The sequence below is a fragment of the Ranitomeya variabilis genome, chromosome 3 (assembly GCF_051348905.1).
Source record: "Ranitomeya variabilis isolate aRanVar5 chromosome 3, aRanVar5.hap1, whole genome shotgun sequence".
NCBI classification, from domain to species: Eukaryota; Metazoa; Chordata; class Amphibia; order Anura; family Dendrobatidae; genus Ranitomeya; species Ranitomeya variabilis.
In genome coordinates, this window is record NC_135234.1 from 249,740,131 (window position 1) to 249,756,361 (window position 16,231).

Genomic DNA, 16,231 nt, shown 5'->3' on the forward strand with positions numbered 1-16,231 from the left:
GTTGTTCAGTCTCTCAAACCATAGGTCTGCTGTTTACATTGTGTCAATGGAGAATTGGATGTTTTTGGTGACGTCTCATGTTTGGGTTCTTACAGTTTTGCTTATTTTGTTTTTAACAGAATACACAGATTTATGATCCTGGATATTGTCCCAAGTGAGAATCAACTAATGTCTCACCGTACAGTGCTTTCTTTAGGACTGCAAACAGCAGCATTTACAGTTTACCGTGCCTTTTATCTGAAGAAATTAAAATGTGACTAAGTGATGAGGATTGTGTATTAAAAAGGATACTTCACTTTGGCCAAAATTAATTCAATGTATTGACTTTAAAAAGAACCTATCATCAGGATGACCCTAGCTGAAAACCTGTCAGCCTCCAGAAAAAAAATCATTTTCAAAATATAACTTTAAAAAAATGATTTACCGGTATTAATAATATTTTGCAGATGATCTAACTTCCCCCAGTAGTCTAATCCGAACTTTTGGACTGGGGGTTCCAGGCTTGCATAGTGAATCATTGTGATGTGTTCGCCATAGTCCATACTTTCAAAATCCTTCAAAGATTTTGGGATGTGAATTTAAAACAAAATATTTTAATTTATTTAATTTAACTGGCATTGAAAATGAACTATGAATCATCTAATTGGGCCCTAAGAGTGGATATCAGGTATGGCCAGTGGTAGTTCTGTATATGCACATTTCATGTTGTGTCATACGGTCACTGTGTGGTTGGGACAATTATGTATAATCTGAACTGATTAGCTTTCTTCTGTGATTACCCCTTATTAGTAAGGCATAGAGAGTATTAATATTTAATTTTTTTACCATGTGGTTTACGAGATTGGTAACATTATTAAATATTTGCATGGACACCAGTCACAGGGCCATATATTACAATTCCTGACCTTGATCCTAGTCTGTGTAGGACATAAGTCAATGCAGCCATTCAGTTACATGAGGAACATACTATTAACTAATATTAATTCTTTACACATTTGACCAGAATTACACTCGCTTATCGCTTATTTTTAGTGACAGATAATATATATGTGAAAGAAGGTGGGAATCCTACTATTCCACAATTACAGCATTCTTGCATCTGATATAAGCGATGCCATTAGAAAGTCACGCAACTTTTAGAAAGTCTTTATAGATCTACTAGTTAAGATGTGACAATTAGAATAGAAAAGAGGATACATAATCAGATGTACAATACCGATGGTCTTGAAGACATGTATTTGGGTCCTTGGGGGTTGGACACATGATCTGTTTTAACTATCAACAATTCCCTGCAGCTCTCGTTCCTGGGCCAACTGCAGAAAGACCAGGCAAAGTTGGAATGGAACGAGTAGGGCATCAGTGAGGCGAGTTTTGTATCTTTAATTTTTAATTTGTTGTGATCCTTTTTAATTAATTGTATGACGAAAAACAAGTAGAGCACTGTTACTGATTGGGGTATTTACATTTTGTACAACAATTATGAGGAGAAGAAGAAGAATTGCCAATCATTACACTTATTCTGTTTATTATAGTACTTTATTATGTTAGATCAAAGGCTTGTTTTGTTTCAGAACCAGATCATTTTTTACTAACTTACTAATTAATGAGCACACGCAAATCTTGGTATACTACAAATACATTTATTTTATACAATGAGAGGATAAATACACAAATTTGTGTTTTTGATTTCAGCAGCACAGAAAACAGAAGAGGATATGTTGGAGCATTCATGGACTAAGCATTTTTTAGCGTGATATGCTACTACGTGAAGGGTACAATGATTGTATTGTTACTAGACATTATCCCTTTTATGGTCACCAATCCCTATCAGACAAATATATAGGGATTAAGAAGAAAAATAACTTAACTATAGTCCCAAAAGAAAAACAAGCTTTAATTACAAGTAATACCCATTATCTAGTCCGGTTTTATGGCTTCCAGAAGAGTCTGAGGAAGCTTGCTAGAAGAACTTCACAAACAGTCCAAGCAGGGAGGCTGCCAACATAGTCCAAGATGCCACTGCATAGAACGAGACACACAAGGAATTATTTCATATCACGGTATGTGGATGTTGTACATTTGTTATGATCACTTGTCAATAATTGTGTTATGGTAACTATATGGCCCATTGCTTAACCCTCCCCTTGGTATCCAAACCCCAGGTCCACTCACTAGTCTTGCTTTTTAGGCTAAGTGCGCACTATATCTGAGAGCTGAGGAGCTTTTCCGAACATATACAGTGTCGGCAAAAAAATCTTTACACTTGTGCGGCTAAAATAAAACTTTACAAGTTAAATCTGTGCCGTAATTTCACTTCTTAAAAGTGCACACCTAAGTTAATCCTGGCATGTGTTGGTTGTATCTACCATATACAATATTCAACTAGAAGAAAGTATGGCTGACTATCCAGTGTTAGATGGTCAGACAATTTGTGCTGGGCATGGTTATGATTATGGAGAGTAACACATGTAATAAGCTGGGTAATGCCTACTGTGTGATAGGATGCTCTTACCTGTGTGATGTCCAGAGCTATCGAGATCACTATTATCTGCAAAAGAAATCAGAGAAAAATCAAATATTGTATACCAGAAATGCTAAATGCTATCAATATGACATCAGATATTCTGGCATGATCGAGATCACATAGATCGGTTACACTTTATGTTATATAATACATCTACAGGATAGAAAAGATCACAATGCCGACATACGATGTAAGCATGGGGTCAAATATAAAGTACGACACAAGGGACCAAAGCTTCTTATAACAGACAACGACCTTTAAACATTCTTGTTAATGGCTGGAATATTGCTGGATGTAAAAGAAAACGATCATGAGGACTTGTCTAGTGACGAGGAAGGAGAGTTTTGTTATGGAAGACGGTTGGAGGAAAGCAAATAGTGGAGGATGGTTGAGATGATACCTTAGTTAACAGGGCTGTACAGTATAAAAAATGTTCAAATAGTTTATTAAAGGGAATCTGAGGTTTTTGCCATCTAATCTGAGAGCAGCATAAAGTAGAGACAAAGACCATGATTCCAGCAATGTGTAACTTACAGGGCTGCTAAGTGTAGTTTTGATAAAATCATTTTTACCAGCATGGGATTGTCACTAGAGGACTAGTAAACCCACTGCCATGTAGTCCTCCATATTCATGAGCCATATATACCCCGCCCCCACTACTGATTGGCAGCTTTCTATGTACACTAGGCAGAAAGCTGCCAATCAGTGGTGTGGGCGGGGTTATACAGAGATCAGCATTCAGGGAACTGATAGATCTATGGCAGAGAAAACGATGAGTTTATCAAAATGACAGCATGCAGATCAGTAAGTAATACATTACTGGAATCAGCGTCTCTACCCCTACATTATGATGCTCTCTGACAGGCTAGCAAAAACTTGGTGTCAGATTCTCTTTAAAGCATTCTGTGTTAATAAAGATATTAAAACAAGTTCATTTCTCTCTCTTGCTCTCTAAAAGACCAAGCACTTATGTACAAGGATAGCCCATTAGTAATATGGTTCAGTGTAAGGCTTCATGTTCCCTGTAGGGGCATCGCAGGGACATACACAATTGCTGTCAAGCTCCTGAGCAGATTACAGTTTATTGCTGGGTGTCCAAGCAACAGGGTACCCAGTAATCAATGTCATATGAGAGGACCTTATCACCCCCAAAATTAAAAATTTGAGGGTGAAAAGGTGATCAAAAAACTCACCACCCCAAAATTTATTTTTTTATTTTTTATTTAAAGCATTCTCCAATTTCAGAAAAATATTATTATATTTTCAAAGGTTGTGTTTTTAAAGGCATGGTGAAACCTAATTTGCTTTTTAAATATTTTTAAATATGAAAAATGGGAACAGGGTATGTATGTATTTTTAACCTGGCATGGGATGTTCTTTACAGTCACCTGTTGGGTATATAAAAACTGTACTATGTGCCGGTCATATTTTCGGTTCAATATGATAACAGACTGATGTCCTATCTCATTGTAAGCCAACCTTCATATACATTCAGAGAAAAGATGATACACAATTCTGTATTAATGGCATAACCACAAATATGGCTATCGAGGGCAGCACGGTGGCTCAGTGGTTAGCATTTTTGCTTTGCAGCACTGGGGTCGTGGGTTCAAACCAAGGGCAATGTTCTTCCAGTGTTTGTGTGCTTTTCCTCCCACACTCCAAAGACATACAGATAGGGAATCTAGATTGTGAGCCCCAATGGGGACAGTGATGATAATGTGTGTAAATCGCTGTGGAACATGATGGAGCAATGTAAGTGAAATAAAGACAACTCCGCCATCATCCTCCAGAGGTTCACAGCTGTTTATGGAAATATCAGTCAGTCGGTATTACTTTAAGAATCAGATTTACCTAGGTAACTCAGAGTTACACCCACTCCGGAGGCAGCAGCTTTTCCTGAACGGCCAGAGGTACACTGTGAGCAGAAAAGAAAAGGGTCAGATTCATCAAGATTGTTTTAGGTGACAATATTAACTGATTTGTGGAAATAACTCTGGAATGATGAACTAATCGGCAGGTTTGTGGTGAAGCATTATAATCACTGTATGTAATAATGAGTGAGGAAATAGTTGTCAATCAGGAATGAACATATTGTCTCATCTCCAAGCAGCTCTTGGCTTATGAGAACTTAAGAAGTCCTACTCAGTAAGTGACACCTATGTAGGCAGGCCGTCAACCATAATTCTATTATGTCTACTGTACGCCAGAATGCTATTTCAAATTATCATGAAATGTTGGCAACGAATCCATACATAAATGTGCTCAGCTCCTTATGGAGCCCACTAATAGAGTCGCATATTCATCATGGCAGGTGTGCTTTATTATTATTAAAAGTCCATTTACTTACCGCTCCGCAACTGCTTGATTTGTTACATATCTCCACCTCACAAAATAAATAGACTTCAGGATAATTTGAAAACAGAAATGCGCTAGTTTGGAATCGAGCTTCAGAACCATTTCCATTCTGTAGGACATTGGTCACGACATCACTATTTGCAGCACAGCTGGAAATACAGAACATGACATTTATAGTCTACGGCATACATTATACTGATCTCTGAGACATACTGTATGGTTTTGTGTCATTGGAGCAGTGGACATGCATCTTGTTATGGTACGCCCAGGCAAACTTTCCACATACTTGGTGAGTACCAGTATATGGATGTTCACCAGGCCAGCTCTATAGACATGTTATGTGAATGAAGAAATGTTGAGTAGTATTTGACTTACCCCCCGGTTATAAGCTGAACATTCGGGGTACTTAAATCCTGGCTAGGGGTAGCATAACAATTCTGTAGTCTTAAAGAAAATGAATCAGCATCCAAATCTTCAGAGAAGACTCCCACGTAGATATCTGATCCAACATATATATCTTGGTCTGCCTCTATTGGAACTGTGAATTCTGAATCAGAATATGCAGACATAGTGACTGTGAAGTATCCAAGCCCGGCTCCTGGTGAGGGTATAACCACTGAACTATGAAAATAAAAACAAGGCTCATCAATATCACCACTGGCAGCCATAAGTAATCCAGTATAAGAGCTCTACCAACCATTATTCTCTGTAGTGAAAACAAGCGTTACAAAATCAAGTCATGAGGAAATAAAAACTGAGGCGTGAATTAGGGCTTATATTTTATGTGTTCCAATGCATAATTTACCCATAAATTCCTTTAGTAGAAAATGAGATTGTTGTCTCAGTGTAGACCGCGCTGCCGTAGAAAGGATGCAGTTCCAGATGGGAATAGTAATTTCATAGGTTTTATTTTTACATGCTTTGAACCCTTTCTCAAGAACAAACTACTGTACAAGGTACATGTAGTGCGCGAGCCCGAAATGCATATAAATAAAAACTGTAAAATTACTATTCCCTTCTGGAACTGCATCCTTTCCACAGCAGCCAGATCTACTCTGAAACATCAATCTTCTTTTTATACTAATCGATATACAAAAGAGGGTCTACCTTCATTTACTTCTGGGACTACAGCAGCTGCAATATTCATGGCAATTACTGGAGTTGTGACAATCACAACCTTTTCAGGTGAGCAACTCCATAACTCCCTTCTCATCTGTAACTTTCAATTTCACCCTATGTGCTCTTGTCTCCCGACTTCCTTTTTAACCCATAATTTCCTGTCAGTATAAAAGGTGTCAATTTTCTCAAAGGTTAAATTTCCTTCCAAGTCCTTTTCAGGCAGATTTTGCTTGGAACACCTCCTGAAAAAGCACTAAAAAACTGTCACTAAAAATGTACATAGTGCAGGGCAATATAAAAATGACCTTGCTGTACCCATACTAAGTCTTTTGTCACTTCTTTTAATTGCTTTAGGGTTCAGAAAGTGGTAAAAGAAGTAACATGCTAATTTTTGCTAGGAAGCTGCTCTCCACTACTGTGTAAAATGGAGAGAAAAACGACAAAAAAACTATTAAGAAGTTGCTAGCACTTTAGGAAAAATCCCACCAGTGGTTTTCTGAAACAGTTTTGCTTCTAAAATCTCGGTGGAACCTGGAAGTCGTGTGAACAGATCCTACACAGGTAATCAGACTGATAGGGAAGGCTGCCCTAACATTACTCAGGAGGCCTTTATATTGTGCGTCGGAGTATGTTTGGGTGCAGATTTACATCTATTTGTAGACAGGATTTGTTCCAGCTTTTTGTTCTTTATTCTAGCACCAATGGAACCTATTCAATATTGGACTACAATTATTCGATGATCAGCACACAATATATATACCAGTCACTTGTCAGGATATAGTCTTAAGAACAAACACTTTACTTAGGTTACTATAACCTGTTATCTCAGTCTTCTACTTCTGTTCTTTGGAAATCTCCTGTTTATTTGCAGCTTGTGTACTGGTCAGAAATGTCACATTATCAAGTGGGAATATATGACACTGGTATACTAGAATGTCACTGTTCTCTACATTTCACAATATCTCACCTTAGTATGGGATTTAGAGAGAAGTTAAGGCTGGTCTGCATAGTCAGGTTGTATATACAGGTGAAGTTGAAGACAATCGGATTTTTGGTAATAAGAGGACCAGAAAATGGACTGATGTGGAGAGTGTTGGTAAAATAGATTTTTGATGAATCTCTCTGGGTAACAAAGCAAAGTAAAATGATTACATGGATGTGAACATCTTCATATTTGCTTTCATTAAACTTTACAAGAGGATGTACACAGGATCATTCAGTTTCGAAAAAAAAATTATTTGATTCCCTTTAGATGTGCCCTCCTATTCAGAATTTGTCACGCTGATGGTTTTATGTCCTTCAGTGGCTTTTCTGGTAACCATAATGTGCTAGCATGCACAAAAACTCACTATGCATTTAGAGTCCCGGAGGTTGGATGCCATCAATATCAATTTTCAATATAGCCTCATTATATATTGATTCTAAGATTGAACTATATGTTTAAAATATGCCTAATATATATGCACCATTGGAAAACATTTAGCTTTAAAGCCATTTGCTCCTGGAAACGGTTATAAAACTATTTCAGTGACTCAGTGGCACATTTGCAGGCATCAGAACTACATTTAGAGTCATTATTTCCAAATTACGGATGGAGAAATTTTTCATATGTTAACCTATTCGGGCAACAGACCCATAGCGCTAGAAGAGCGTAGAGGCCCCAACAAATTTTCTCTACCAACCTGCTCCTGACCTGATGCTATGCAGTTTTTGCAGAGCACTTGATGAATAGGACTGTGCTCAAACAGTTTGAGTTCCTTTTTTTCTTTCACATAGAAAATTGGACCACCATGCTACCATGAAATGTTCTACTAGACATGGTGGGATATGAGTTGTCCAAACAGTTTAACATTTCTAACCCTTTTTCATTAGGAAAAGATGACTCTAAATGTAGTTCATTAGCCTTTGAATTAGTTTTATAAAAGTTTCCAGAATAATGTGGTTTACACCTTTTTGCATTATATACTGTGCTTTGTTGTGCTTTTTCAGTATCAATAATATATAATGAAGCTAGATTAAATAGGTATAAAGAAGACAATGGCGCTAGCCGAGTCTGTAAGATGGCACAACCAGTTACTGTATAAGTTAAGAGAGCAGTTAGATAACTTTGTTCCTTAGAAAACATAAGAAATACATGGCAAAGCTGTTTTTTTTAATTTTGAGATGACAATCAGGCCTGGTCACAAAACATAAGTCTCCGCTTACATGTAATTTCTTCAGGTAATTTAGTGGTGGCGTGGCTGTCATTGCAATGGGGCATTTCAGCTATGGTTTGGCTATTGGTGATTTATGAAATGAATTACTATTAATACACGCACAAGATTTCTCATGAGAATACAAAAATGTAACTTAATATGCTAAAATACTAATGGAACAAAATTGTGACAAGAAAAATAGCTTACCGTGTTAATATTCCCACACCATCCTACGGCTGCTTTTACTTGAATACTTCTTTCACGTAAATTTTTAATAGTTTCATTATAAGTAAATGTACATGAAGTGGAGTTATCAATTAGATGAAAACTTTCGTAGTCATAACCAAGTTCTTCGAGCCTGCACTGGCTGACAGATGCCACCATTACGCCACCATCACAAGCCACTGTAGGTGCCAAATCTTGTGGAGCTGCAGAGAAATACAAAATTCACCATACAGTTTAGTAGAACGTGGACTCACATCCGAGATGTTGCAGGTTGGGAAGTACAATCACTCCTCATATAGGTATTACAATGTCTGATTCTGTTTTTTGCTTTAGAAAGCTGTGAAAACCACATATTACACTGTAGGAAATGTGAGTGTATCAAATCTCATTCACCTTTTTTAGGATTTTAGCTTTGTTGTGATTGAATACAACAAAACCAATGCTAAAAGCCAGTAGTTTATAAATGTGCGATTACTGTGTAGGTTAATTGCATTTTTTGGGCTGCAAAAATTGCAAAATCCATCTATGGCCGTTGTTCTTTAGGTAATAATCTGATGACCTTCTACCATATTATATCACAAGGAGAACATGAATATATTCTTTCAGTGACCTGAGAACGCATTCACTGTCAATTATAAGCTGGAAACATGGCAAACACTCACTATTTCCTGCGTACTTAGAAGCATTACAGTTGCACGTTGCCGATTCTTTGTCACAAACTTCATCACTGTAACAGCTTGGACTGCACACTACTGTTTCTGTAACACAATGACAAAACCAGTAACAAGAAGGTTAATAGCGTTCTACTGTCAGCAATGATATCGCTCTTCTTATTTCTACGTTTCTACAACTGTCAAGGGTATGAACATTAGTGTCAATTATCCCCACTTACGTGTGCAGCATTGCTGAGTACTATCCCAGTACCACTTGGAGAGCGCAGCACAACAGCTGTTGTCTTCCATTCCGCACGAGTTTGAATTAGGAACACATTGTGTTAGACCATCATTGCAATAGCATCCATTATCAGATGTACAAAACCCGCCACAGGTAGCATCACTGCACAGAATAGGACTAGTACCAGCTGTAGAAAAAAAATATTCTATTTTATTACCATTGTAAATCAAATGGCAGCATACATATAAGGGAGTGGGAGTTCTTAAATACAAATCTATTTACCCTATTAACAAAAAAATTACAAACTAGGGATTTTTATACAAAATTTAAAAAAATATAGTGAATAATGGATTTTTTTATTTATCTAAGGGCTCATTTGGCTTTCAGTGATTTCTCTCATGGTCCAAGTTACACCAGTTTTTTTATCCAATTTTCATCAGTTTGCCACAATCAGCATTCCACCATTGTTTCTAGTTTGAATAAAAAAGAAGAGAGCGCTTTCTCCTCTCAAACAGTCTGTGATTTCACAGACCAATAGTCTTACATTGGTAATTTTGATCCAACACTCGCATCAATATTGGACATGTCTCCCTGATTTTGTGCAGACCCCTATGTCTGCAAAAATACACTGGCATGTGAGCAGCCTCATAGACTATAATGGGCACTAGTTCTATCCATGGAAAACACGGATAGAACTTGAACGAGAAAAACTATTGTTTAAATGATCCCTAAGTTATACCTTTAGAATAATCCACAAACACTACAGTATATGATAAAACAATTAATACAAAAAACCATCGCGAAATAGCATCAACTTTTAGCTAGTCATACACATTCCATTTTCACAACTTTTTTCATGCATGTTCACCCCTGAATTTAATGTTTTTTGGTCTACTTTCTGTGACTATTAATTTCTTAAAGAGTAACCGTTGTTTTCATTTTTATTTCATAAATCAATAGTACATATGAAAATAAGCAGTTTTGTAATATATCTTACAGTCGTCACAGATACAATTGTATGTAGGAGGGAGGAGCTACAGGCAGAGCTCCTCCCTCCTCCACCTACCTCCTCCCCCTTCTATCTATATAGAATCATATCGGTAGTGACTCTCATATTTCCTATCTCAGTAATAGGATAGTGTCTTCACTGAATGCAGATTTTACCTAAGAATTGAGACTTTTGATAATGACTGATCAATTCTAGCAGGGAAAGAAACAGATTTCTCTGATCAGATATGTTATAAAGTTGCATATTTTCAACAATATTTACTGTACAACTGTTGCTTCAGGTGACTTTTAGGAGGAAGCTGGTATGCTTGTGGGTAATACCACTGTTTCCAGCCATTACATGTTCCTTTGTCTGCAATTAGCGCAACAGGTTTACCCTTCTATAGGCTTTATATCTAATTGTTAATTTTCTCTGAACTCATTTCCAAGAGAAGAGAGACTAGCTACTATGTGGTCCCAATACACAGCACACATAGGAGTCCGGACATCCTGCTCTTCTATCCTACATACAATCAGCAGTAGTAGTATGGGGAACATTATACAACAGTACTGAGCAGTGTTACTGTAAATCCAGCAGTGGGATGTGACAGTAGAACACTTAAAGAGGTTGTCCACTACTTTTACATTACTAGGATAAGACATCAATGTCTGATCGGCTGGGGTCCGACCCTTGGCATCCCCCGCCGATCAGCTATTATCATGGCAGCGGCGGCAGAGGTAGTAGTCATTTGCCAAGGTGTTCTGTCTACTTGCAATGGCTACCACAGGGTACTTCACATCCACATCCTATTGATTTGAATAGGAAGCGGATGTGCAGTACTAAGCCCTTGCCACTAATAGTAGTAGTAAGATTGATATATGGAAAAAAGTTGAAATGATAGTAATTCTTTAAAAGGAGCTTCCTTATTTTAAATTTAGAACTAGATTGTGTATTAACACCATGCAAGACTCTGTTTTAACTATTTATGAAAAAATAGAAAACAACTGAGATGAGAAACAGAATGCAAATTTCAGATATGTTCCCACAGCTGGATGTCACTAAGGTGCAATGTCAGACTGGATCTCCAAGGGCCCAATAGTAACATTGATACTGGGGACCCCCTCTACAACTACATGCAAATATTACCTAATGCTTGTTTCCAAATTTTCAACCAACACATTCTCCATACATATGAATGGCAATATGCGCTGAGTGTGCAGTTACATTACAACTAATATATATGGAGGATGTAGTGAGGTAGAATTGGTGGACCCTCATCCAACTGGTAAGTAAAAATGCCAGAGGCATTTATGACAGTTTTGAAGATACATGTTAATACTACGGCAGGTGGCCTGTCTGTATATAGTTCATCAAATGTACCCTGCGAAGCATTGCTCATGACGGTGGCAAACCAGTAGATTCCCTTATTCCCTGTGTGCCAGTCCGAGCCTGCTATGGTGTGCAAATATAAACATAAATATAGCACTCCTTCTATGTTTGCTCCTAAGGGTACCGTCACACAGTGAAATTTTCATCGCTACAACGGCACGATTCGTGACGTTCTAGCGATATCGTTACGATATCGCTGTGTCTGACACGCTACTGCGATCAGACATCACGCTGAGAATCGTACGTCGTAGCAGATCGTTTGGAACTTTCTTTCGTCGCTTGATCACCCGCTGACATCGCTGGATCGTTGTGTGTGACACCGATCCAGCGATGTGTTCTCTTGTAACCAGGGTAAACATCGGGTAACTAAGCGCAGGGCCGTGCTTAGTAACCCGATGTTTACCCTGGTTACCAGCGTAAACGTAAAAAAACAAACAGTACATACTCACATTCCGGTGTCTGTCCCCCGGCGTCTCAGCTTCTCTGCACTGTGAGCGCCTGCTGGCCAGAAAGCGAGCACAGCGGTGACGTCACCGCTCTGCTTTCCGGCTATGGCGCTTACACAGTGCAGAGAAGCAGAACGCCGGGGGACAGACACCGGAATGTGAGTATGTACTGTTTGTTTTTTTTACGTTTACGCTGGTAACCAGGGTAAACATCGGGTTACTAAGCGCGGCCCTGCGCTTAGTAACCCGATGTTTACCCTGGTTACCCGGGGACTTCGGCATCGCTCCAGCGCCGTGATTGCAAAGTGTGACCGCAGTCTACGACGCTGGAGCGATAATCATACGACGCTGCGACGTCACGGATCGTGCCGTCGTAGCGATGAAAATGGCACTGTGTGACGGTACCCTAAGACAACTGTAGTTCTGCCTTTCATTGTGTTGATGAAACTGTACTACACGAATAATGTATAATTATAAAACAAACAACACATTAAGTACTTACAATAGCATTGTGCAGCTGCAAAAGAAGAGGAGAAGAGAAGACATTTTAATGATCAGATATGGCGAATGTTGGTTTAAATAAAATTAATAACCACATTTTGATATCTTTAATAAATTCTGTCAACTAACTAGAAACTAAATGGCTAAACTCAATGGAAAACAACAACCTCCTGTGGTGCGACAGTAATGGCCTTAATTACAGAACAAAAGACGGTGATTAGAGGATGTTAGCTAAAATCCTTCAGGTCATTCGACCCGTCTCTGGGTTCCAAAGGTAGAAATGTTAAATGACCCCTCTCTGGGACTTCTAGTGTTAAAAGCAATATTCTGGTCTAGATGGCTTTTCAGAGGGTAATGGTTAGCGAGCAGGAGCCAAGAATCACTTCATACAGAACATCTTGTAAGGGCTAAAACAGAGAACAGCTCTGGTGGACTTGAAAAGTCTATGTCAGTCAGTGTCCTTCCAACGCCAGTCCTCCAGAACCACAAACAGATCATGTTTTCAGGATCCCTGTAGTACTACACAGGTGATAATTCCATCACCTGTGTAATATTAAGGAAGTCCTGAAGGCATGTTTTGGTGGAGGACTCCAGTTTGGGAACACTGGTCTATACATTACAAGCATGTCCAAAGTCTTTTTTAGGATTATCAGCATTCATTGAAGTCATAAGCTGCCTTTTATTTTCAATTGGTAGCACGTAATCTGCCATTGCACAACTATTATAGGCCGGTGTCACACTTGCATGTGCAATGCGAGAAACTCGCATCAAGTCCTAGCACTGCTGCCAGCGGTTATGACCGGAGCATTCAGCTGCATAGAATACAGCTACATAGAAACACATGCACACTCCGGTCCCGAGTGTCGGCGGCAGTGCTGAGCATTGATGCGAGAGACTTGCGCGAGTTTCTCGCATTGCAGTTGCAAGTGTGACCCCGGCCTTAAAATTATAGTTGCCAGAAACAGTGGCCCTCTAATCCATGTTTCTATTAGCTCCGATGCACTAACTAGGGTAGAGAAGCAATACTGAACAGGGCATATGGACAAAAGTGGTACAATTGCTGGAAAACAGTGGTAGTTGTCTTCTAATCTCATACATCTTTTTTAACTACCAAAACAGAGGTAATGGGCACTTTCATTGCAATGCATTTCCAGTTTGCTTTGCAAACAGAGTGTAATATAAACACTTATTTTATAAGGTTGGATATTATCCTTATCTAAGTCTAAAAGCAGATCTGTCCTTGTAAAAAAAAACCATTGACATCTTGTTCTGAAAACAAAACGTTAAGGGAACCTTTATATGCAGTCCTATCTGCGGGCATCATGTTACAGAGCAGGAGGAGATGAGCAGACTGATATATAGTTTTGAGGGAATAAATTGAATTTTACTTAGTTAAATCCCTGTTTCTACCTTGCTTGGTAATTCGGAGGTCAGTCCCACTCAGTGTTCGACATCTTTCCCAATATGATTGTGCTTACTGAGATAGTTGTCACTTAATAAATAGGTCCTCCTACTGGACTACAGATTTAAAGGATAAAATCCAGGTTATAGTAATTTTTTTCCCACTAACCTATGTAATAATCTAGAAAAAAAGAAAAAAAACCGGTTTGCACTCACCAAGCCCGACGACACAAATTAGTCTTTATTAGGACATGTGCGATATGGACAGGGAGATCATGTTGACCACAGGATGACAGCTGTGTCAGCTGTCATCCTGTGGTCAACATGATCTCCCTGTCCATATCGCACATGTCCTAATAAAGACTAATTTGTTTCATCGGGCTTGGTGAGTGCAAACCGTTTTTTTCTTTTTTTCTGGATTTGATGCACTTTTTGGTTATGCACCCGAAGCGCCCGTATGTGGAGTAGTTGGTATTGGTACTGGAATAGCAGCGTAGGGCACGCTGATAGATGATCGCGATAGGCAGCAGTGCGGGTATTATTTTTTTATTTTTCCTGGACATTGCTATGTATTAATCTGCTCAGCTTCTCCTCTTCTGTACCATATGTCCACATACAGGACTGCATGCACAATGTGACAGGCTCCCTTTCATCAAATCACAATCCCCCAAAATATACAGTCAATAAGCAGCACTATAAGATACTTCATCCCTAATATATAATAAACGCATCTACTGCAAGTGTTATTTCATTTAAAACTTTGAAGATTCTATTCAGTTGCTGACACTTGGAATTTTTCTTAATAATGACTGGATATAGTAGATACAGTCTGTACTATCACTACATTATTTATGACCCCAATACATTTGCAGATTTGTGGACATCATCAATAAAGGCATTTGTTGAATGACTGAAGTAGAAAGTATAGTGGAAAATAGTTGTTTGTCATATTTTATGCAAAGATTAACAATTATTTGTCGACTCTAGAAAACCTATTTAACTTTGAAAGAAAACTGAATATCATCAATGCATCAGAATTGCTGCTTCATGCTAAATCTTAAAAATTAAAAAAAAAATAAAAAGATGAGAAAATATAGAAGCAATAGTAAACAGAAATACATCCCTATAGAATTGTGTAATCCTCAGTAATCAGATGTTACCTGCATATTTCAGCAGAGAGCACAAGGCAAAGAAGAGAAGTAATTTCATTCTTTCAGTGTTCTGCTTCTTCTTCAGGACAAGATGCAGATGTGCTAGCAACGGTGATGCACACAGTCTCTTTTGCTTTTATAGGGCTAATACTCCCAAGGAGGCAGAAATACTCTAGATGTTTAGGGGGTGTATTAGGGCAATGACGTAGAGACTGAAGGGGTTTGGATCAAACCTAGAAGGGAGGTACTAGCTTGGGGTGTATATGGCTAATTGCATTCCCCCTATTACAGTCTTGGCCTTTAATGTTTTACAGGCGTAGTTCAGGAATGTAACTATACAGATGCAGTGGATACTACCTTTGAAGATGAGTTGTTGCCCTACCTTACCCCCAAGGTTACATGTCATGGTCATGAGGTGTTCCTGACACTGTGGGTTAAACGTCATTTTTTTCTATGCATAGCAGTACGTGTAGCCAATATAAGAAGAAAGCTTAAATTAACTGAGCTACGTCCTTTATGAAGGGGATTCCTTGAACAGTTTTGCTTGTGCAAGTATTTCGAAAACCTAAAGGGAATCTGTCATTAGGATCAACCCTACATGTAGGCATGTAGATCACAGGAAGCTGAATAAAAGGATACCTTGATATCTGTAATAGAGATGAGCAAACTTGATTGGAAAACGTTCGCCAATCTCAAAGAGCATTTTTCCTCAAAGTCGGCAAAATGTGGTGAATTTTGGTAAATAATCGCATTTCAACTAATGCTTTTGTTTTGACTATGTCTAGGATATCGGTGCTCTATGATGAGTGGGGGAACATGTTTTATGAGGGGAGGGGGTATATCTAAGTCAATGGAGCTGCGGAGTGTAATTTTTTTTTTTCATTTTTTTTTCTTTCATAACTTAACGTGTGTACATCAGGGTGCGGAAACCATCCACAACATCATGACACAAGGGCTTCTGAGATTGGCGGCTGAAGTCACATGTCCCTCTCCATATAAAAAGCAGATATCTTGTTTTGTTGGCACCATTTTCGCAGTGT

At 38.5% G+C, this 16,231-nt stretch overlaps 1 protein-coding gene across 1 annotated transcript; it reads right to left on the reverse strand.

Moving 5' to 3' along the window:
* Nucleotides 1-1,618: 1,618 nt before the first annotated feature.
* LOC143815764 (pancreatic secretory granule membrane major glycoprotein GP2-like) lies at nucleotides 1,619-15,341 on the reverse strand. The gene is made up of 11 exons (XM_077295357.1): nucleotides 15,201-15,341; nucleotides 12,641-12,655; nucleotides 9,314-9,502; nucleotides 9,084-9,179; nucleotides 8,404-8,624; nucleotides 6,969-7,123; nucleotides 5,258-5,503; nucleotides 4,875-5,031; nucleotides 4,379-4,442; nucleotides 2,513-2,548; nucleotides 1,619-2,019 (listed from the first exon to the last, which is right to left on the reverse strand). The coding sequence occupies exons 1-11, from the start codon at nucleotides 15,247-15,249 to the stop codon at nucleotides 1,961-1,963; spliced, it is 1,287 nt and encodes a 428-aa protein (XP_077151472.1). The 5' UTR covers nucleotides 15,250-15,341; the 3' UTR covers nucleotides 1,619-1,960.
* Nucleotides 15,342-16,231: the final 890 nt, after the last annotated feature.